General features: G+C 43.8%; 1 protein-coding gene and 1 non-coding gene across 3 annotated transcripts in view; one reads left to right on the top strand and one right to left on the bottom strand.

Moving 5' to 3' along the window:
* OTOA (otoancorin) overlaps nt 1–22,671 on the top strand; it is a 79,717-nt gene that overhangs the window by 4,338 nt on the left and 52,708 nt on the right. For both annotated transcript variants that reach the window (XR_015154639.1, XM_086375334.1), the window contains exons 2-9: nt 5,359–5,450; nt 5,784–5,812; nt 5,905–5,935; nt 6,050–6,077; nt 8,145–8,232; nt 11,726–11,857; nt 15,776–16,011; nt 19,304–19,407. Coding sequence is in view for 1 of the 2 variants with exons in the window: in XM_086375334.1 (XP_086231460.1) it covers nt 5,363–5,450; nt 5,784–5,812; nt 5,905–5,935; nt 6,050–6,077; nt 8,145–8,232; nt 11,726–11,857; nt 15,776–16,011; nt 19,304–19,407 (736 nt within the window). In the remaining variant the exon portion in view is untranslated. The remainder of the gene's footprint in view (nt 1–5,358; nt 5,451–5,783; nt 5,813–5,904; nt 5,936–6,049; nt 6,078–8,144; nt 8,233–11,725; nt 11,858–15,775; nt 16,012–19,303; nt 19,408–22,671) is intronic.
* On the bottom strand, nt 20,117–20,190 carry TRNAD-GUC (transfer RNA aspartic acid (anticodon GUC)). The gene has a single exon. It is a non-coding gene; the product is annotated as a tRNA-Asp (tRNA).

Below are 22,671 nucleotides of genomic sequence, written 5' to 3'. Positions count from 1 at the left end.
CCAAGGCGGGGCAGGTGTTGGTCTGTTATTATGCTTGGAGATTGTACTGCTTACCGCATGCCCAGTAAATCTTGCCTGTTTGAGGTGTTACTGGTCTGTCCTTTCAACTCTTTACTATGACAAGACATGGGAGAAGGAAATGGCACCCCACTCCAGTATTCTTGCCTAGAGAATCCCATGGACAGCCTGGTGGGCTGCTGTCCATAGGGTCGCACAGAGTTGGACATGACTGAAGCGACTTAGCATGCGTGCATGCATGCATGACAAGACAATAACATGGAAGAAGAACCAACCTGACAATTATAAGTCAACTATACAATAGAAAATAAAAAATTAACAAAACAAAATCCTCATTAAAACATTTAACAGCAGGCTTCCCTGGTGGCTCAGTGGTAAAGAATCCACCTGCCAGTGCAAGAGATGTGGGTTCGATCCCTGGTCTGGGAAGATCCCACATGCCATGAAACAAGTAAGCCATACTATTGAATTTGTGCTCTATTGCCTGGAAACCAAAACTATTGAGCCCTTGAGCAGCAACTACTGAAGCCTGCAGAGCCAGTGCTCTGCAAGAAGAGAAGTCACCCCATTGAGAAGCTGGAATACTGGAAGGAAGAGTAGTCCCTGCTAATGGCAACTAAAGAAAAGCCCGGGCAGCAATGAAAACCGAGCACAATAAAAAATAAACAAATTTTAAAATTATTTTAAAAAATATAACAGCAACAACAAGAAAAAAGGCAAGCATTGTAAGTAAGTGTTCTTGCTTAGTACACCTGCCATCTACCAATCTGGAGGGGCTGCTTCTTTCTCCAGTTTCTCCTTACCCTACCTGTATGGGGGCAAGATTGTGAACCAACATCCCTCCTTTAAAAGATAAGTACTCCTTTAAAAATATAGCCACATTTCTGTTATCAAAAACATTAACAGCAATTCTTTAAAATGTTCAAATATCCAGACAGGGAGCAAGTTTCCACAGTTGCCCCATAGTTTTTGTTTTTCATGGTTTGCTTCAATTAGGATCCAAAGAAAGTCTATATGCTACGAATAATTGTTATAGCTCCTAAGTTTTTTAAGTTCCTAGTTTCTTCCTCTGTGTGTATGTGTGTGTGTCTATGTCTGCCTCTCTATTTGCAGTGTATTTGCTGAAGAAACTAGGTAGTTGATTCTGGGGAGTTTCCTACAGTTGAGTTTGCTGATTGCACCTGGTCTACCTAACATTTTAACAAAGGAACACCTGGGTCTCAGTCCTTAAAGCTCACCCATGTTCTCCCTTGTGCTCATTTTCTTGGTGATCTCATCCAGTGGCTTGGGTTCAAGTATCTGCTGGCTGCTCTGTGTAGATAGCTCCAGTCTGAGCCCTGCTCTAACTGCAGACTCAAACGCCAAACTGCCTACTTGCTTTGTCCACTTGGATATTTTATGGTCGTCTCAAGCTTAGCTTGTCCACATCTCCAGGGCATCTTCCTCAAACCTGCAACTCCTACGGTTTTTTCCTATTTCCCATCTCTCTGAATGCTCAGGCCCAAATCCTTGGAGGTGTCTGTGACTTGCCTTTTATTCCTCACATTCAGTTTATTGGCTCTACCCTTCAAAAAATCAGCAACCTCAGATACGGATGCCACCACCCTTATAGCAGAAAGTGAAGAGGAATTAAAGAGCCTCTTGATGAAGGTGAAAGAGGAGAGTGAAAAAGCTGGCTTAAAACTCAACATTCAAAAAATGAAGATCATGACATCCGAGCCCATCACTTAATGGCAAATAGATGGAGAAACAATGGAAACAGTGACAGGCTTTATTTTCTTGGGCTCCAAAATCACTGCAGATGGTGACTTCAACCATAAAATGAAAAGACGCTTGCTCCTTATAACAAACCTAGACAGCATATTAAAAAGCAGAGACATCACTTTGCCTACAAAGGTCTGTATAGTCAAAGCTATGGTTTTCCTAGTAGTCACATGTGGATGTGAGAGTTGTACCATAAAGAAGTCCAAGTGTCAAAGAATTGATGCTTTTGAACTGTGGTGTTGGAGAAGACTCTTAAGAGTCCCTTGGATTACAAGGAGATCAAACCAGTCAATCCTAAAGGAAATTGATCCTGAATATTAATTGGAAGGACTGATGCTGAAGCTGAAGCTCCAGTATTTTGGCCACCTGATGCCAAGAGCTGACTCATTAGAGAAGACCCTGATGCTGGGCAAGATTGAAGGCAGGAGGAGAAGGGGATGATAGAGGACAGGATGGTTGGATGGCATCACTGACTCAATGGACATAAGTTTGAGCAGGCTCTGGAAGATGGTGAAGGACAGGGAAGGACAGGTGAAGGCCTGGAGTGCTGCAGTCCATGGGATTGCAAAGAGTTGGACGTGACTGAGTGACTGAACAACAGCAACCCTTCAAAATATCCCCAACCACTTCTTACCAGCCTCCCTGCCATCTGTGACTAAGTCATCACTATTCATCTCTTACTGGTCTCTTTGCTTTACCTGTTGCCCTTGTTCAGAGTATTCTCAACAAGCAACTGGGGTTATAGAGCTAGTATTTTAAAAGTCAGAGCATGGCTTTGACACTCAGGCTGTGCTGTGCTCAGTCACTTCAGTCGTGTCTGACTCTTTGTGACCCCATGGACTATAACCCACCAGGCTCGTCTGTCCTTGGGATTTTCCTGGGAAGTATACTGGAGTGGGTTGCCATTTCTTTCTCCAGGGGTTCTTTCCAACCCAGGGATCGAACCCAGGTCTCCTGCGTCTCCTGCATTGCGGGCAGAGTCTTTACTGCTAAGCTACCGGCGAAGCCTGCTGTCATTCTAATATTCCTTAATGGCTCCCGTCTCCCTCCAAGTAGGAGTCAAGGTGCTTACGATGACCTAATATCACCTACTGCTGTCATCTTTGTGTGATTTATTGAACATGTCAGTTGCATTCCTAACGTCACAGCCTTTGCACTTCTGATTCCCTTTTTCTGGAACATTCTTTCTCCACACTTTCCCATTATTTGAATTTTGAAAACATCAGTTTGGCTTGTTTATTTCCTAAACCCATATGTAGGGCTTTCTTCATGCCAAGCATTGTTCTAAGTGATTTACTTCATTAGCTAATTTTATCCTCATATGATGCTATGAGGTAGGTACCAAGGAAGCCCTTATCTTCTCTTTTTCAGATTCTTTTCCTGTACACATCATTACAGAGTATTGAGTAGAGTTCCCTGTGCTATATAGTAGGTCCTTATTAATATCTATCTTATACACAGTAGTGTGTAAATGTCAATCCCAATCTTCCAATTTACCCCTCCCCCTCCCCTGTCCCATAACCATAAGTTTATTTTCTATATCTGTAACTCTGATTCTGTTTTCTAGATAAGTTCTTTTGTAGTCTTTTTAAAGATTCCACATATAAATGATATCATGTGATATTTGTCTGTCTTACTTCACTCAGTATAACAGTCTCTAGGTCAATCCGTGTTGTTGCAAATGGCATTTCATTCTTTTTGTTTATGGCTGAGTAATTTTCCATTATATGTATGTACTGCATCTTCTTTATCCATTCATCTGTTGATGGAGACTTAGGTTGCTTCCATGTCCTGGATGGAATGTAAATAGTGCTCCAATGAACAATGGGATGCATGTTATCTTTTCCTGTTATGGTTTTCTGTGGGTATATGCCCACGAGTAGGATTGCTGTTCCCTGTGCTACACAGTAGGTCCTTATTAGTCATCTATGGTAGCTCTATTTGTTTTTAAGAACCTCCACACTGTTCTCCAGAGTGGCTGCACAGCTCCTAGTTCTCTTATCACTTAAGAATTTGCAAGGACTTAGGAGCCCTGTATGGAGAAGGCGATGGCACCCCACTCCAGTACTCTTGCCTGGAAAATCCCAAGGATGGAGGAGCCTGGTGGGCTGCCGTCTATGGGGTCGCACAGAGTCGGCCATGACTGATGCGACTTAGCAGCAGCAGCAGCAACAGCCTGCACACGGTACAGCCAATCTACAGACACCAGGTTGTGGTGAAGGAAAGTGTTGTGTTTATTGCAGGGCACAAACCAAAGAGTCCAGGGCAACTGGTGCTTAAAAGTCCCCCCCAACTCCTCAGAGTCTTTCAGGGAAAGATTTTTAAAGACAGGGTGAAGGCAGAGGAGGGACTTGGGGTGATCAGCTCATGGACATTCTTCTGATTGGTTACTGGTGAGGTAATCAGGAGTGACCATCTAGTTCCAACTCGTCTGGGGTTTATGTGCTTGTGGGCAGCATACTGGCTTCCCCAGGGGCTCAGCTGTAAACAAACTGCCTGTGATGCAGAAGACGCAGGAGACCTGGGTTCAGTCCCTGGGTCGGGAAGATTCCCTGGAGGAAGGCATGGCAATCCGCTCCAATATTCTTGCCTGGGAAATCCCATGGACAAAGGAGCCTGGCCGACTACAATCCATGAGGTCACAAAGAGTCGGACACGACTGAAGTGACTGAGGTGCACACACGAAGGGGAGAATACAGTTAACTTCTTCCACCTATTGGGGGCTTTAGTATCTATAAAACAGCTCAAATGACGTGGCTCAGAATATTATCTTCAGTCTTTGAGGAGAAACTAAAAGGAAACTAAAGGTCCTTGACACTTTTTAATGGCTTAATGGCTAAAGTATTATTATTTTGTCTTGCTTGTCTGTTTCCCTTCCTTTCTGCATTTTCTCACTTCTCTGAATTTACTCTTTGGAACCTGGGGATGGCCTAGGAAGCTAAAGTCTTTCTTTACACAAGAGGCAGGCAGAGGACATGGTGGGGGTGGGGGTGGGGGGGTCCATTCTGGGAAAGCTCCACAGGGTCTGGCTCATTTACAGTATCTCATTAGTTATCAACAGCATGTTCTTGGAAACTAATATTTGCCTGGCGTGCTGCAGTCCATGCGGTTGCAAAGAGCTGGACATGACTGAGCGACTGCACTGAACTGAATGACACTGATAGTCCTTTACATGCTTATTGGCCATTTGTATTTTTTAAAAATGAAGTTCAGGTTCATATTTTTTCCCTCTTGGCTTGTTCATCTTCTACTTACTGAATTGTAAGAGTTCTTTTTATTTTCTAGATGTAAGTCCCTTGTCAGCTATAGCAGAGTCCATGCTTTTACCCACTCCTCTTTGTTCAATTGAGGGGTATGAGAGGTGGTTGTAAGAATATAAACAGGCCATTATAACTGAGGAGAGAGATGATTGTGTTTTATACCAGCAAAGAAGTTTAGATGGAGCAAGGTGGATGGAATTTAAAAAAAAATCTTTAAGGGATTCTGGGTCTATCTGTTTTTCCCGTGTCTTCTGATTATTCTTAAATATGTCTAAAATATACAACCCTGAATTATGTCTGCTTGAATTAACTGCAGGAGAATGTCTCAGGAACCTTGGAGATGCTCTCTTTGGCTGTTCCTTTTCCTGAGCCATGGAGTGGCAAGTTATAGCGTTCCAGACTCCCAGGGTAAGTCCCGAGGGAGGAGTCATCTGTCTCGGTTTCCACACATCTCAGGGGATGGAGTGGGGTTAGGTCAGTTCAGGTATGTGGTGCTATGGAGTGTTCTGGGATGTGTGCCTGCCTGTTGCCCTGTATGTGCCTGTATGTGTAGAATTTTCAGGGTTATTCTAAAAGGGTTTCTTAAACCAAGATTTCCTCACACTGGCACAAGTATAATAAAAATTCACTAAAAATTTCCTTCATGAGTAACCTTTTTTGGGGGCTCTTTTCTTAACACATCTGTATTTGTGAAGGTCATCCCATTCAATTCTGTTTTTATATTCAATGGCTTTGTTGCAGATTTGCACCCATTGTTGCAAAAGATGGCGGTGAGTATTCCATTTTCTTCTAAACAACATCCCCTCTGCTGAAACCGCCAACTCATGGATGTTAAACTTGATGTTATCTCTTTGCCTTTTAGGAAGAAATAATAGATGGAAGCTACCTGAATGGTAACGTTCCCCCGTCCCTGCTTGTTGTGTCTAAGAATTTCAAACAGGAGGTGCCTGTGATCTCTCTGGAATGATTCCTTTTTAAGTTGTCTTTTCATTTTATTTCCATTGTAGCATTGCTGGATCTCATACAGTTCCAAAGGTAACTCATCCTAAAGGGGAGGGGGAGGGATGGAATAGATTTTCTTAATGGAAGTCCCTTAACTGTAAAAACTACTATATACTCATTTATCCAGTTTATCCAAAATTCATCCAATGCACAAGTGTTTTAGAATAGATACATTTGTTCCATACAGTTTTGGCCCCCTCTGCTAGGGATGGGGGAGCCTGATGGGCTGCCGTCTATGGGGTTGCACAGAGTCGAACACGACTGAAGCGACTTAGCTGCAGCAGCTGTAACACAAGAGCTAACATTTACTGAGTGCTTACTATGTAGCAGGTACTATTCTAAGTGCTTTATGCATAGAATACACATATAATCCTCACAAACCTGAGCCTCCTCCCACCCAGGTAGGTCCTTTTGTTATCTCATTGGATAGAATAATGAAACTGAGGCCCAAGGAGGTGATTTAAGGTCACTCAGCTGGGAAGTGGTGAAGCTGGGGTGTGTATCCAGCAGCCTGGCCCCAGGGCTCACTGTCACTTTATTTTTTTAGACTGCTCTATCATTTTATTTTATTTGGCCACACCATGCGGCATGTGGGATCTTAGTTCCCTGACCAGGAATTGAACTGGTGCCACCTGCGATGGGAGTCTTAACCACTGGACCACCAGGAAAGTCCCTCACTGTCCCTTTATGTACTGTTAGATGCCACCCTGTGGAGCAGGGCACTACGTAGTGTTGTGGCAAGGTAAACATTAACAGACAATTCTAATATAACAAGTGCTATGAAGGACAGATGGGAGACTTGGGGCCCCATGACAGGAGCACTCAATCATATTAAAGTGAAAGACCCCATAAACACTCTTCTCCCTAAGGTAACTCCAGTTGATAGTATTGAATATATTCTTGCAGGCTAAAATTTTTTATCTGCCTCTATCCATCTATCTAGCAGCGCCTATCTATCTATAACATGAATGTAGTTATAAAAGGACTTCTAATTGTTTAAGGCAGGAGAATTCATCCACTGCCAGCTACTCCATAAGAGCTGGAAGCCAAAGTCCCACTCATTCCCCTTTTCTGAGTGAGTGGCATTCCATTGAATGGGTATTACCACCTGTTGTTGGACATCTGAGTTGTTTTCAATTTTTGGCTGTTACGAATGAAGGTGTGCCTTTTCTGTGTGTTTGGCAATGTTTTAGCACTTTACATGTGTGGACAAATTTAATTCTCACAGTTAGCTATATTACATCGGAGAAGGCAATGGCACCCCACTCCAGTACTCTTGCCTGGAAAATCCCATGGGCAGCAGAGCCTGGTAGGCTGCAGTCCATGAGGTCGCTAAGAGTCAGACACAGCTGAGTTACTTCACTTTCACTTTTCACTTTCATGCATTGGAGAAGGAAATGGCAACCCACTCCAATACTCTTGCCTGGAGAATCCCAGGGATGAGGGAGGCTGGTTGGCTTCCGTCTATGGGATCACATGGAGTTGGACACGACTGAAGTGACTTAGCAGCAGCTATATTACATAGAAAGGGAAACTGGGGCACAGGAAAACTCAATAAATTGCTTGAGTCCACACAGTTGAGTGGTAGAGCCAGGATTCAAATCCAGGTTTTGAGCCAACAGTCTTAACTATGCTATTCCAGCCTCCCATGGTATACACAGTGTTTGTTTTGTAAATTTAACATAGTCAGGGGGCTTCCCTGGTGGCTCAGCTGGTAAAGAATCCACCCACAGTGACGGAGACCTGGGTTTGATCCCTGGGTTGGGAAGATCCCCTGGAGGAGGGACACCTGTCCAAGTCCATCTGTTTGGATTGTTAATCTGAGTGGATTGTTACAGGATTTAGAATATAGCACACAGCTCTGAAACTGATTATTGTCTTTGAGAGACTGGTGTTTGGGTGGGTTCCTAATACTGGAAACTCTCCCACACTGTGCCAGGGCAACACATCGCCTTCCTCCAAGCACAGAGTTCCTAGCATCCTGGCCCACTCCCACTGTCCTCTCTGAACTTCGGTCCCCTGAGCTCTCAGCTAGCAGGGGGACTACCCATCCTAGCGGAACCTGTCATCATGACCTTCTCTGTCTGTGTTTGACTGAAGCTCCCACGTGTGGACGGCAGACCTGTCCCACAGAGTCCTGGCCTATCTGAACTCACGGAACGTTGCCTTCACCATCCCCAGCCTGAAGGTGTGTATCTGAGACCCACCCCTCTGTTCCCCTCTCAGTGCACTGGGATTGCAAACTCAGGAGCCAGGTGAGTTGGAGAACTGGTGGAGAGCTAGTCTTCACTTCCACAAAGAAACGTGTTCTGTCCATTTTATTTTGAAACGTGCTATAAGCTCTTCTGTCTTTCGTTTTTCTACTTTTGTTGGAGACGTGGTGTCTGTATAGGGTATAGGCTGAGCTGCTGTCTCTCAGCAAAGCCCCCTCAAGTTACAGCAGCTCAGCCATGAAAGTAAGAGATGCTTACTCTTTGGAAGGAAAGTTATGGCCAACCTAGACAGCATATTAAAAAGCAGAGACATTACTTTGCCAACAAAGGTCCGTCTAGTCAAGGCTATGGTTTTTCCTGTGGTCATGTATGGACGTGAGAGTTGGACTGTGAAGAAGGCTGAGCGCCGAAGAATTGATGCTTTTGAACTGTGGTGTTGGAGAAGACTCTTGAGAGTCCCTTGGACTGCAAGGAGATCCAACCAGTCCATTCTAAAGGAGATCAGTCCTGGGTGTTCTTTGGAAGGAGTCATGCTGAAGCTGAAACTGCAATCCTTTGGCCACCTCATGTGAACAGTTGACTCATTGGAAAAACCCTGATGCTGGGAGGGATTGGGGGCAGGAGGAAAAGGGGACGACAGAGGATGAGATGGCTGGATGGCATCACCGACTCGATGGACATGAGTTTGGGTGAACTTTGGGAGTTGTTGATGGACAGGGAGGCCTGGCGTGCTGCAATTCATGGGATCGCAAAGAGTCAGACACGACTGAGTGACTGAACTGAACTGAACGGAAACAATTTAGCTTATTTCTATTATATGTGATAGTCCAGGGCCAGGTGGGAAGTCCAGAGAGGAGAGGCAACTCTACCGCAAAAGGCCACCGGGGGACCCAGGTTCCTTCTGTCTTGCTGCTTTACCATCATCTAGGGAGTTGTTGCTTGTGTGGTTGAAATAACATATCCATTCTCCAACCCAGAGAGGGCGCCGTGGGAAAGAGGAAGTGAAGGGTCAACAGCCTCTCTTTAAGGATGAGACCTGCAGGTTGCATACTTCCTCCTGCTCACATTTCATTGGCTCACAGTCCACAGTCACATCTTACTGCAGAGGAGTAAGATGAGAGGCCTTGTACCCGGATAAAACTTGTGGGCTTCTGTTGCTAAAAGGAATTACAAGAGAGTGGATCTTTGGGTATAATTATCAGTCTCTCAACCGCAGGTCCAGGAAATATTTTTCTTCCCTTTAAATTCTACCATAAGAAAAACAGTAGCTCAAGTGCGTAAATAGATGGCGATGGATATTTACATTAGAGAACAATAGGGCATGGTGGAGAAGCAATGGCACCCCACTCCAGTACTCCTGCGTGGAAAACCCCATGGATGGAGGAGCCTGGTAGGCTGCAGTCCATAGGGTCACTAAGTCGGACACGACTGAGCAACTTCACTTTCACTTTTCACTTTCATGCATTGGAGAAGGAAATGGCAACCCACTCCGGTGTTCTTGCCTGGAGAATCCCAGGGACCGGGGAGCCTGGTGGGCTGCAGTCCATGGGGTTGCATAGAGTTGGACACGACTGAAGCGACTTAGCAGCAGCAGCAGCAGCAGGGCATGGTAGGAACTGCAGTGAGTTGGCCAGCCTGTACCTCATTAGCGTAATTAGTAGATGGGGTGCAATGTTGTGCCTTTACCAATACTCTGTGAAGAGCACAGAAAACCAAAAGAACATTCTTTCTGAATTCAAAGACTGTTACCTGATTCGGCAAAGAGGTCACATCACTTATGAATGAAGTTCCGACATACGTCTTTGTTGTTTCAACTTTTACTGACTTTATGGTGAAGATGAACATTCATGTGAGAGCTACGCTGAGATTGCTGGTTGTTAACCACTTACAGCCACTAGATGGATGTGGCTGGTAGCCTCATGGCATCTGCTTTCTTCGTCTTGTTGATCAGTCTGTGTAATCTATAAAGAAGTGGTGCTTGCCCTTTTCTCTCTAGCAGTAGGGCTCCTCATGAAATGTGTATATTTTAACCTGATTTGAGCTATACTCCCTCTCTTCCTGTTTGTATATTCATTTATTCGTTCAGTACCTACTCATTCAGCCTCTAGTCTCTGCCAGGCACAGTTGTAGACACTGGAGACTCAGAACAGGCAGTCACCTTACCACCCTTGTGGGCTTTTCATTCTAGAGGGAGAGACATTGAGTAAACAGTTCTTCAGTTCATTCAAGACAGAGGATAATGGCTGGCACTGACTGAGAACACTTTGCATACTCATTTACTCCTTGTGATATAGGATTAATCCTTACTTACATAGTTAAGTTTGACTCTTGTCCCTACTTTTCAGCTGAGAAAACTGAGACCTGGAGATACTGTTGCCCATTTGTCAAAACCCAGGAATCTCAGTTAAATTTGACTTGCAGATTAATAACAAATACATTTTTAGTATAAGTACGTCCCATGCGATATTTGGGATATACTTATGCTAAAAATTATTAGTTGTTTATCTTTAGTTCAAATGTAGCCAGGCATCCTGTATTTTATCTAGCAATCCTAGTTAAGGAACTTGCATGAGGCTGCACAACTGGTAAGTGTCAGGGTGGGGATTTGCACGTGGGTTGTCTGGTTCTGCCATAAGGGTGGTGTCATCTGCATATCTGAGGTTACTGATATTTCTCCCGGCAATCTTGATTCCAGCTTGTGCTTCATCCGGCCCAGCGTTTCTCATGATGTACTCTGCATATAAGTTAAATAAGCAGGGTGACAATATACAGTCTTGACATACTCCTTTTCCTATTTGGAACCAGTCTGTTGTTCCATGTCCTGAACTGTCTGGTTCTAGAGCTTACCTTTTGTCCATGATGCTTTGCTGCCTTTCCAGAGCATTTTTATTTAAGGAAGATTTAGAAAATAGCTCCCCAGATAGCAGAGGAAATCTCCTCTAGGAGAAACTGCTGGCCTCTGCTCCTTACCCTGGAGGGGAGGCATAGCCAGTTCATGCTGCCTGAATGTTGCTCCTGTGCAGAGGGTTTGGAGCATGGCAGAGGGTTTGAAGCATGGCAGGGGGTTTGAGCAGTGACCATCTGGGCATAGTAAAATATCTGGGTAGAGGTCAGCTGCTCTGGACTTGAAACCTCAATTGCCTGCAGGGACCAGGCAGCTATGGGATAATCGGCTACCTGGAGGGTGGTGATCAGGAAGAGTAATTACAGTGAGCGACTGCCCCTTGGCCTGTTGATTATTACACAGAAGGGGATATGTATCCAGCATTGCCACATCTTTGTGGATTTTTGTGAGGAATTTCCTGAATTTTAAATGTTGGCAGCTCATTAAAAATTTTGGAGCCAACTCAGCCAAACGTGTGCAGGCTGCCAGCTTGCAGTCCCTGCAGGGAATTAGGTGGCTTGGCTGGGTGCTGGCGGTGTGCTCCTGTCCTGTCCTCACTGACTCGCCCAGCATTCCATGTCCAGGCAGCCATGGAAAACCTCCTGGAGCAGCGTTTGTACCAGCCCCAGAAGCTGCTGGAGGACCTGAGGGGGACAGATGCTCAACAGTTCCATACCGCCATGAAATACCTCTTAGAAGACAAGAAGGACCGTCTGGTGAGGCTTTCTTGGCATCCTGGGAGTGGGGCAAGTCCAGGGCATTCAACTTGGTGCTTGTCAAGTTGAATGTAATTGAGCCTCATTCTGGCCTTTCTTCATTTCCACCCTGAAAACTCCTTGGGACCTAGATTTTCTGTCTTACTTCCTCCAGAGTTCAAATGAAGTGCCTTATAATTCATATTCTTATGGTAACTCAGATGGTAAAGAATCCACCTGCTATACAGGAGACTTGGGTTTGATCCCGGGGTTGGGCAGATCCCTTGGAGAAGGGAAAGGCAACCCAATCCAGTATTCTTGTCTGGAGAAGCCTGTGAACAGAGAAGCCTGGTGGGCTACAGTCCATGGGGTCATAAAGAGTTGGACATGACTGAGAAACTGACACTTTATAAGTACTAAGAAATGAGGGGTGCCCAGACCAGCCAGTGTAGAAACTGGCAAGACAGCTCAGTGGGCTGTGCAGCTGGAGCTCTCCCAGCTCACTGCAGCTCTGAACCCTCAGGAATGCCACCTGCACACAGTCACAGTCTGTCCAGGATCCTGGCCTAAGCCTTACCAAGATACTGGTCCTGGTTTGGGGGGATTCTGAAACCTCAAATGAACAGAACTTTCTTCTTTTCTAGTAGGTATAGTCCTTCCTCAATTTCAGCTCTGTAAAAAAATGCTTTGTAGTTAAAAGCAGTCTGAGGAAGGCTGGTATAAAAATATTTTGATAAAAAAAAAAGTATTGTAAAGGCACAGTTGTGGCAGTCAACTTTTTGAAAGTAACTTGTGAAGCATTTACCATATCCTAAATTTGCACTCTTTGCAGACTTGTGCACATATGCTCTGCTTTCAGAATAAATTTGCAAATTATACACAAAAAGGAGGAAGCTTTTTAATATAGATATTGCATTTATAAATGATCTGTATTAGAATATCAGAGAAGGCAATGGCACCCCACTCCAGTACTCTTGCCTGGAAGATCCCATGGACGGAGGAGCCTGGTGGGCTCCAGTCCATGGGGTCGCTAGGAGTCGGACACGACTGAGCGACTTCACTTTCACTTTTCACTTTCATGCATTGGATAAGGAAATGGCAACCCACTCCAGTGTTCTTGCCTGGAGAATCCCAGGGACGGCGGAGCCTGAAGGGCTGTCGTCATGGGGTCGCACAGAGTTGGACACGACTGAAGCGACTTAGCAGCAGTATTAGAATATAAAAATCTCCAGTTATATTCAATTACTACCCATGTTGTACAACAGGTACCTTCTATTTTAGTTATTAACAAAAGGCTACACAACACACACACACACGAAGAAATGAGGGGTACTGAGGAGTCCCAATAATTTGGCTTCATAAATACCCATGAATGATTACTATGTAGCAGGAGACACTGGGTTCCGAGATGAAAGGCTGTCTCTGCCCTCAAGGAGCTTATGGTCCAGAGGAGACAAAAACAGAAACAGGTAATTTTCACAAAATAAGGTTGGCTATGTAAGAGCAAAGCAAGGCCTCTGAGACACAGAGAGTCACTGGGAATCAGAAAGGTGAGGTTTAGAGTTTTTCAGAGACAGTTGAAAGTGGAGCAGCATTTTCCTAAGGGAATTGAAGCATTTAAACATTTTACTAATCATAAATTAATTTCAATATCTGTTATTAAAACACACATCAAAACTGTGAGTTTGATGGAGATGTAATTTTTCCTTTTGAAATGAATTTAAGTTTTAAGAAGTCAGTTTAAAGTAAAAAATAAACTAAATAATTGTAAAGGTGATGAAAGATACAGCAAAAATGAGGATGGTGGCCTATGAAAATGGTCTGGATTAATGTTTGTTGAGGATTTACCATGTGTCAGGTATTATCCTGAGGGAATGATCAGTGAGCTGTTTCTGTAGAGGGCCTGATAAGAAATATTTCAGGCTTTGTAGGCCTTACAGTCTCTGTCACAACTACTAAACTCTGTGGTTGTAGTGTCAAAGTAGATGACAGGTAAATGAATGGATCTGGACGTGTGCCTATAAAACTTTATTTACAGGAACAGGCAGTAGGCTGAATTGGGCCTCTGGGCCGTATTTGCCAACACTCTTCTAAAGGTTTAACAAGCCAGGACCTTCTGAAATAAGGATAACTAGAATCTTACCATTTCAATATTCAGATGAGGAAACAGGCGTGGAGAGGTTGAGTAAGTAACTTCAGGTTACACAGCTTGAAAGTGGCAAATCTGAGGTAAGAACCTGGGTTCCTGACTCTTAGCTGTGAGCCCGTGGCAAGGCCCGCAGGCTCCTTCTCAGAATAAGGTGTTAACATCTATACAATGAAATACAAAGGATGATCAAGGAAGTTGATTCTATTGAAAGACATTTATCAAAATACGTAAGACTAAGTTGGGGGTCAGTAATTCTTGAATACTTTCAATAGTAAGGTTTAGTGGTTGGTCTAATAGCTTCTGTAATTTTGAGGAAATGTTGAGTGTAAGCGAGATTTCCAGTCATTTGCAACAACGGTAGTGAGTTATGAAAGTGTTTGTGATTTTTAGTGATGATACATCAATGCTTCTTGTTGGTTCAAAGCCACCTTGCTGGCTCGCTGCCTATGTTCATCCTTGAAGGAGACGGTGGGGGTCAGTTCCACAGCCGTGAAAGGGAGGATGCAATTCCCTCCACTCCCCACCCCTAACACTCTCCACAGACCCCTGCCTCAGAACCCCCAAGTTACACTCGTCACCATTGCACTGTTAGGCCCCAGTTGGCAATGGCAGAAGTTAGGAAACTTGTAAACATGGTTAGATGAGTGGGCTTGGATTCAGTACCCTTGTTTCAGATCCCAGCTTTGTGCGCCTTTGGGCAGGTTGTCTAATCTCGCTTCTTGTCACCTGTGATAGTGAGTTAATTATAGCATGTAATGTTTGCTGAGCATTCACTAGGTACCAAGCACTCTCCATTCATTAAATCTCATTCGGTTTTTGTAAATCTAGGAGATAGGCACTAATTTTTATCTTCATTCGAGAGGAAGACACCGAGACTTAAAAAGGATAAGTGACTTACGCAGGGACACACACATATAAGTCAAGGGCCTGGGTTTTGAACCTAGGAATATCTGACCCTCAGACCTGTGAGTCTCAATCTATAAGACTGTTGTGAGAATAACAGGAGACTATACATGGCTGCTCCATGCTTGGCACAGTGCCTGGCATGTAGTCCATACTCAGTAAATTGTGGTTATTTTTGGAGGGTATGTTGGGTGAAGGACAGAGTTGTGAACAGTCAAATTTTGCTTAAACTCTGTCAGTGTTCCTGGGGTCTGCGGTCCAAAGGATTCATTCATTCATCCTATCAGGTTATTTCTCAACATCTTCTGCGTACCAGGAATCCCACTGAGCACATGGTATGGGCCTCAGCACTTTCCTGGCTCAGCCTCATCTATACACTGAAATCAGATGCCAGGGCTCCGCCAGAGCCCAGTGAAAGCAGGCTCTATGGTGGTGCTCGAATCACCTCCCTAGTCGTTCTTATGTACAGCCAGGGTTGAGGTCCACTGGCTTGGAGGAAAGATAGGTTGGTAAGCATTTCTAATCACGGAGTTTGGTTCAGGATGCTCTTGGAAGCCCAGAGTGGAGGGAGGTTTGATTTGACCAAAGTAGGACATCAGAGAAGACTTCACTGATTCAGTGATGACTGACCTTGACCTGAAAGAATGAGTTGGAATTCACTGAGACAAAGAGGTGGGGATTCCAGCGAGAGCAAGGGCCTGAGGTGTGACAGTCATGATGTATCTGGAGAAGGACAAGGTATTCTGCAGGTGACAGAAAAGTCTAGCATATTTGACATAGCAGCATAGTGCTTAATAGTGGTCCTGAATTTCACCTCTGCTGCTAAGCATGGTCCCTCCCAGTGTTTCCAGATTGAGAGGCAACGCTGACTTCTGTCACTGCTTTAGGAGCTGGACGACATCATTATTGACTTGGGAGAGGTTCGGAAACAAGCCTTGCAGAGCCCAGGTGTGAACCGCAGCCTGTTTCTCATCACACTGGAGAGGTGTTTCCAGGTGCTGAACCCCCTGGACTGTGTGGAGATCCTGGGCAGGGTGCTGAGGGGGTCCTCAGGCCGCTTTCTCCAGCCGGACATCACAGAGATGCTCCCACACGACCTGCGTGAAGATGCCTTCAAGAACCTGTGAGTATCCTCCCCGCAACCCGCTGACTCCACTCACTGCCCCTCAGAGTCTATCCTGAGGTCAAGGAGATAACACATGAGGGAGGGGAGAAGGCAGGTGAGGACAGGTTAATATTCAAGTTCAGCTTAGAGATGGCTCAATTAAAACAGTCTCCCACGTTTTAGTCATTCTGGTATCATCCTCATAATTTTTGCCATATTTGTATACTGCCTGTATTATTATTTATTTCATGTATTTAAAAAATAAGTCCAGGTTCGATGCATGATGCTGGATGCTTGGGGCTGGTGCACTGGGACGGCCCAGAGGGATGGTATGGGGAGGGAGGAGGGAGGAGGGTTCGGGATGGGGAACACATGTATACCTGTGGCGGATTCATTTTGATATTTGGCAAAACTAATACAATTATGTTAAGTTTAAAAATAAAATAAAATTAGAGAAAAAAAAATAGTGATTCATTCTATTTGCTTAAAATATCTATATTAAAAGTAAAAAATGATACATGCTGCTGTATATAAAAGAAATAACCAACAAGGACCTACTGTATAGCACAGAGAACTAGATTCAAATTTGGTAACAATCTATAAGGGGAATGAATCTGAAAAAAATAGAGATATATATGTATGTATAACTGAATCACTTTGCTGTACACTTGAAACTAAGGTAACATTTTAAATCAACTATACTTGAATAAAATTAAATAAATTTTTAAAAAGTAAATATGGTATAGTTACTGTAAATGGGAAACCAGTATCATTTGTATTTGTTGTTGTTTAATCACTGTCATGTAAGGAATCATAAAAATAAATACAACAGCAATTTTAAAAGTGTCATTAAATCTTAGCTGGATATGTTGCTCTGAGCTTGGGACCTGTTCTCAGGTAAAAAAGGAGCTGAGTGTGTGTTGAAGACTCCCTAGCGCTAAATTGAGACTTTCTCCTTGAGAGGCAGCAGACTGACCGAACACGGTTGGATCCAGGAGCTCAAATTACACCATCAGCAACGCCTCGGTTTTTTAATCTCTCAGCTCTGCCCTCCTCTGCGTTGGCCTTGCTCCCAGGCAAGCTCTCTCCACAACGGAATGTGGGCAGTTCCAGGCCCCTCCTCAGCGTGCCTGGTCCAGAGGACTTTCCCAGCAGTTCCAAGCAGAGTCCTAGACCTGATTCTCATTGGTCCAGACTAGGTCATGTGCCCATTCTTGAGCCGATGACTGTGGCCAATGGGATCTGGTGAGATGAATGGCTTGCATGTGGCTCACAGTTCCACCCAAACCACATGGATGTGAGAGAAACATCATTTTCCCAAGGAAAAACTGAGGTGCTGTTATGACAAGAGAGGGGGTGGATGCTTGACAGTCAAAACTCAGATGTCCAGCACAGAAACAGAAAGCCTGAATAAGAGCCTGGGGAAAGATTTCAGGCCCTACAGAGAGAAAGACAACAGAACAATACAGGTATAACACTGCATGACAGCGGGTTCTCATCATCACTGGGGAGTCCAGAATATGCCATTTCCTGTTTCCCGATGAGCATCATTTAATCCAACCTCTTCTTTCCCAGATGAAGAAACTGAGGCCCAACAAGGGGACGGTATACCTGAAGTGACCCCATAGGGCTTGACTTAATCTGAACTCAAGCCAGTTCTCCTGAACCTCAGTTTTGCCTTCTTCTTACTCTGCCTTTCTGCTTGTGAGGATGATGTCATTAACCCCATTCCCATTTTTCAAATGGGAAAACTGAGGCACAGTGAGATTGAATAACTTGACCTAGGTCACGATAGAGCATTGTTACAAATGGGCAAGCTTTCCCTTAAATGATGGTTGCCATTTTTTCAGAATTACTGAATATAGCTATCTCCTGTCCCTTTCACCCCCGCTGCTGTTATGAAAATCAAAACAACAACTGAAAGAGAAAGAGAGAAAGAAGAGGAAGAGGAAGAACCGGAATAAGAGGAGAAAGAGGAAGAAAAACAAGAAGGAGGAGGAGGAGGAAGGGTGAGGAGAAAAAGAAGAAAAGAAAGATACAGAGAGAAGACCCTACGATGGATTGAAAGTTTGCCTCTTCACATATGAAGTGACTGGGAGAGTGGCAGGGACCAACCTTAAGCTTAGGAAAGGTTGGCGAATTGCTCATTTGGTGAATTGATTTTCAGTGGTGGGTGGAATTGAGCGAAGTCTTCCGAGATGAAGAGACTCAACTGTTTTGCCAGGATGAACCAGAGGGGTGATCAGTGCCAAATGCTGAAAGGTCAACTCAGATTGGACCAAATGGAACTTCTGGCTGCGGTGACAAGGAGGTCGTTTGGGATTTGGGCCACAGGGAGTAATGTGGCAGTGGGGAAACCAGATGACCGTGACTTAAAAAGTGACCAAGACACTTTATAGCCACAGGATGTCTGAAACTGAAATGTCAGATACTAACAAGTGTTGACAAGGAGGTGGAGAAATCAGAACCTTCAGACACTGTTGGTAAGAAAGTAAAACAGTGTAGCTACTTTGGAAAGCAGTCTGGCAGTTCCTCAAAAGACTAAGTATAAAGTTGTGATTTGACCTAGAAATTCCACTTCTAGGTCTACACCCAAGGAAAATGAAGCATGTTACATAAACACTTGTACATGAATAATTATAGCAGCATTATTCATAATAGGCAAAAGGTGGAAATAGCCCAACTGATGAGCAGATAAAGGAAATTTGGTATATTTGTACAACAGAATACAATTTGACCATCAAAGTACTGATACATGTCCCAACGTGCATGAACCTTGAAAACATCATGCCATGTGAAAGAGGCCAGATACAAGTGTGACATATTGTATGACTGCATTTATCTGAAATATCCAGGAGAGGAAAATCTATAGAGACAGAAAGTAGATTAGTGGTTTCTAAGAGATGGGGTCACTGGAGATTCAGGGGTGATAGATAAGAGTACAGGGTTCCTTTTTGAGGCACTAAATGGGTTCTAAAATGGATTGTAGTGATGGTTGTACAAGTCCATGAATATATTGAAAATCACTGAGTTGTGTATTTTAAATGGACAAATTGTATGGTACACAAATTACAGCTTAATGAAACTGTTATTAAAAAAAAAATGACCAGGTGGTTGGGAAATGGAGATCAGTCTTTGGCAGATATTTAAATGTGATGGAAAGAGGAAAATGGAAAATAGCTACAGATAGCAAGGGGAGTGGGAAAGGCTTTTAACCGATGACGGCTTTGTGTGCATTTGCTGTTTGGACCCTGCCTGCAGGCCTGCATCTGTTTGTTCCTTAACTGATACCCGTGTTTGCATCGTTTAGGTCTGCGTTGTTCAAAGATCTCTATGACCAGACCTCGGCCCACGCCCAGAGAGCTGTCTACTGCTGGATGACTGGGGTTCTGAAGACATCCTCCAATGTGACTGGTGAGCCCAGGCCTTGAGGTGGGAACACTTTTTAGGCGGAGTCCATCCTTAAGCATGGTGGTGCTTCATCTCTATAAATAGGGATTTGATTTCATTGTCGCTTAAGACGTTTACCTCTCTAGGCTTCCAAAATGAACGTGATGTGGCTTGTGGGAAAACACACATACCCCATCTCATCAGTGCATTTTTCACATGTTGAAGTCTCTGAAGTAACAATCATCTGTATCTTAGAATCAAAGATGTGTCCTAGGTTCTTAGGAAATAATAACAAGTTTACAAGTTCAAAATCTGTGTTAAAAATCTGTATCAAAATGGGACAATATAGTTCTTTTAAAGAAAATCTAGATAGTAAAGCCCAGAAATTCAGCACTAAGCTTCCTGGCAACCAAAGCAGAAATAGGCCAGGATTTATTTGACAGATGTTTATTTTTTTTGTAAATTAATTAATTAATTCTAATTGGAGGCTAATTCCTTTACAATATTGTAGTGGTTTTTGCCATACATTGACATGAATCAACCATGGGTGTACTAACAGATGTTTATTAAAAACCTACTATTTTCTGGAATAGTCAAATTCATAGAGATGGAAAGTAGAGTGGTGGTTGCCAGGGGTTGGGAGAGGAAGGAATGGAGAGTATGGAGAGTTACTATTTATTTTATTTATTCCATTTTGTTTATTGGCTGTGTCGAGTGGCTTGTGGGATCTTAGTTCCCTGAGCAGGGATTGAACCCCAGGCCCACGGCAGTGACAGTGCCGAGTCCTAGCCACTGGACCACCAGGGAATTCCCAGAGTTGCTGTTTAATGGGTGCAGAGTTCCAGTTTTGCAAGATGAAAAAGTTCTGGAAATGGATGGTGGTGCTGGTTGCCCAGCAAAGTGAATGTACTTAATGGCACTGAACTGTGTACTTAAAAATGATTCAGATGGTAAATTTTATGTTATGTGTATTTTACTACAATTGAAAAAAAAAAAGAAGACAAGAATAGCGATGCAGATTAGTAATGCAAACAGTTTCACAGGTAATGTCAACTTGTTGAATCTTTAATGTTAGTAATGTACACAGAATAAACTCAACACCTAAAAAGAGCCCATTGGACTTACCTGGTGGTCCGGTGGTTGGGATTCCACCTTCCAGCGCAGGAGGCACAGGTTCATTTCTTGGTCGGGGAACGAAGATTGCACATGCCATAGGGTGTGGCCAATGGATGCGACAGGGTGTGATTTTTTAAAAAATCACATTTATTTTAAAAAAAGCCTACTATGTGTCAGCCACTGGAGATACAGAGGAACAGAAGACAGGTCTTTGCTTTACGGAGCTATAGTTTTATTGTGGGTGAGAAGGTGGAGAAAACTTTTAGGCAAGTAAATAAAAAGAATAGAGGGAGAGAGAGAGAATACTGATACGAGTAACAGCTCTGCAGAAAATAAAATCGATCAATGCCATGGAGAGGGTTACTGCTTTAGACTAGAACAGGACTTGGCCACAGTTTTCTGTAAAGGGCCAGAGTAAATGTTTTAGGCTTTGTGGGTGTAACAGAAAAACGGCCTTAGACAGCAAGTAAGTAGGTGTAGCTGTAACTGAAGAAAGCCTCATTTACAGATACTGACATGTGAATTTCATGTAATTTTCAAGTGTCACAAAATATTCTTCTTTTGATTTTCCCGGACGGGGATGCCTGGTGGGCTGCTGTCTATGGGGTTGCACAGAGTCGGACACTACTGAAGCGAATTAGCAGTAGCAGTAGCAGCAGCAACCATTAAAAAATGAAAAAGCCAAGCTGAAGTCTGTGCAAAAAGAGATGCTGGGTGGGTTTGGCCCACAGGCTGTAGTTTCTGACCCTCAGATTAAGGAGTCAGAGAAGAGCTCTTTGCGCATGCGACATTTGGTTTGAAACCAAAATGAGAAATGGAATCAGACGTGTGAGGCTCTGGAGGAAAAGTATTCCAGGCAGGGGAAGCAGCAGATAAAAGGCCCTGAGGTGGAAGTGAGCCTATGTATATGGGGGAGACAGAGAGAGCCAGTGGGTGGAAGTGGAGGGAGTGCCAGCCAGTCCTTTTCCTGGAATTCATCTCTGAGATTTGTGTATAAAAAAGCATTAAACAGTGGAATAATAAATGTCTTCCATGCTCAGCAGAATTCCCTCTGCCTGGTGCATAATTGTGACCTCTGGGAAACTGAATCTCACACTATGTAACCTGGGAAATTCACTCAACTCACCCACTAGATTCTTACTGTTCGGTTGGTAGGTCATGTTCAAGTCTTTGTGACCCCATAGTCTGCAGCATGCCAGGCTTCCCTGTTCTTCACTATCTCCTGCAGTTTGCTCAAATTCATGTCCATGGAGTTGGTGATGCCATCCAATGACCTTATCCTTATCCTTTGACCCCTTCTCCTCCTGCCCTCAATCTTTCCCAGCATCAGGGTGTCGACTCTTCACATCAGGTGGCCATAGTATTGGAGTTTTAGCTTCAGTATCAGTCCTTCCAATGAATATTCAGGGTTGATTTCCTTTAGGATTGACTGGTTTGATCTCCTTGTTGTCCATGGGACTCTCAAGAGTCTTCTCCAGCACCACAGTTCTAGACTGTAGACTTCCCTTAAGTCCTTGTTGCCAGAATGTAATTAGGGACAGACTCTCCTAAAATCCCTATGTTAATAATAAAATCCCTATGTTAATAATAAAATCCCATTATTAAACTAAAGTGAATTAAAATGAATTCTATTTGGACTTTAAACTTCTTTTTCATGAAGCTCCTTGAGGTAACTGGAAATGCTTTGGGTGTCAAAAATATCCCGAGTTTGGGGATCATTGATCTGCAGAAATATAGTTCATGCTTAATAATGAATTAAAAATGGACATCTCAGCTTAGTTCTTGGTGAATTTAGTGGCTTCCCCCCAGAATTATCTCGCCTTCAGGGCCACCCTTTCTTCTAATAACCAAGTCAGGGTTCAGAGTTCCCATCTAGAGGATGTTTACCCGTGCTCACAGCAACAGCTGTGATTCTTGGGTTGGGGAGGCACCCTCTGGTTCTTGTGATATGGTCCACAGATCAGCTGGCCTCACCATCTCCTCTGGGCATCAGCCGTTGCCCATGGCTTCTTGCAATAGCTTTTGGTGGCTGATTCATGGCACCCTAAAAATGCTCCCTGCTTTTTTCATTTCCCTCAAATGCTGCCAACGCAATGTTGTACTTTGTAAATCTTTTACTGGAGGTGGAGGATTAGGCAATGGCAGCCAATTCTAGTTCACTGAAACTTAAAA

The sequence above is a fragment of the Bos grunniens genome, chromosome 25 (genome assembly GCF_055505025.1).
Source record: "Bos grunniens cultivar Pamir isolate PY7600 chromosome 25, Bosgru_T2T1.0, whole genome shotgun sequence".
Classification (NCBI taxonomy): domain Eukaryota; kingdom Metazoa; phylum Chordata; class Mammalia; order Artiodactyla; family Bovidae; genus Bos; species Bos grunniens.
The sequence above is the reverse complement of the archived record's forward strand: the minus strand, read 5'-3'. Positions and strand labels throughout refer to the sequence as shown.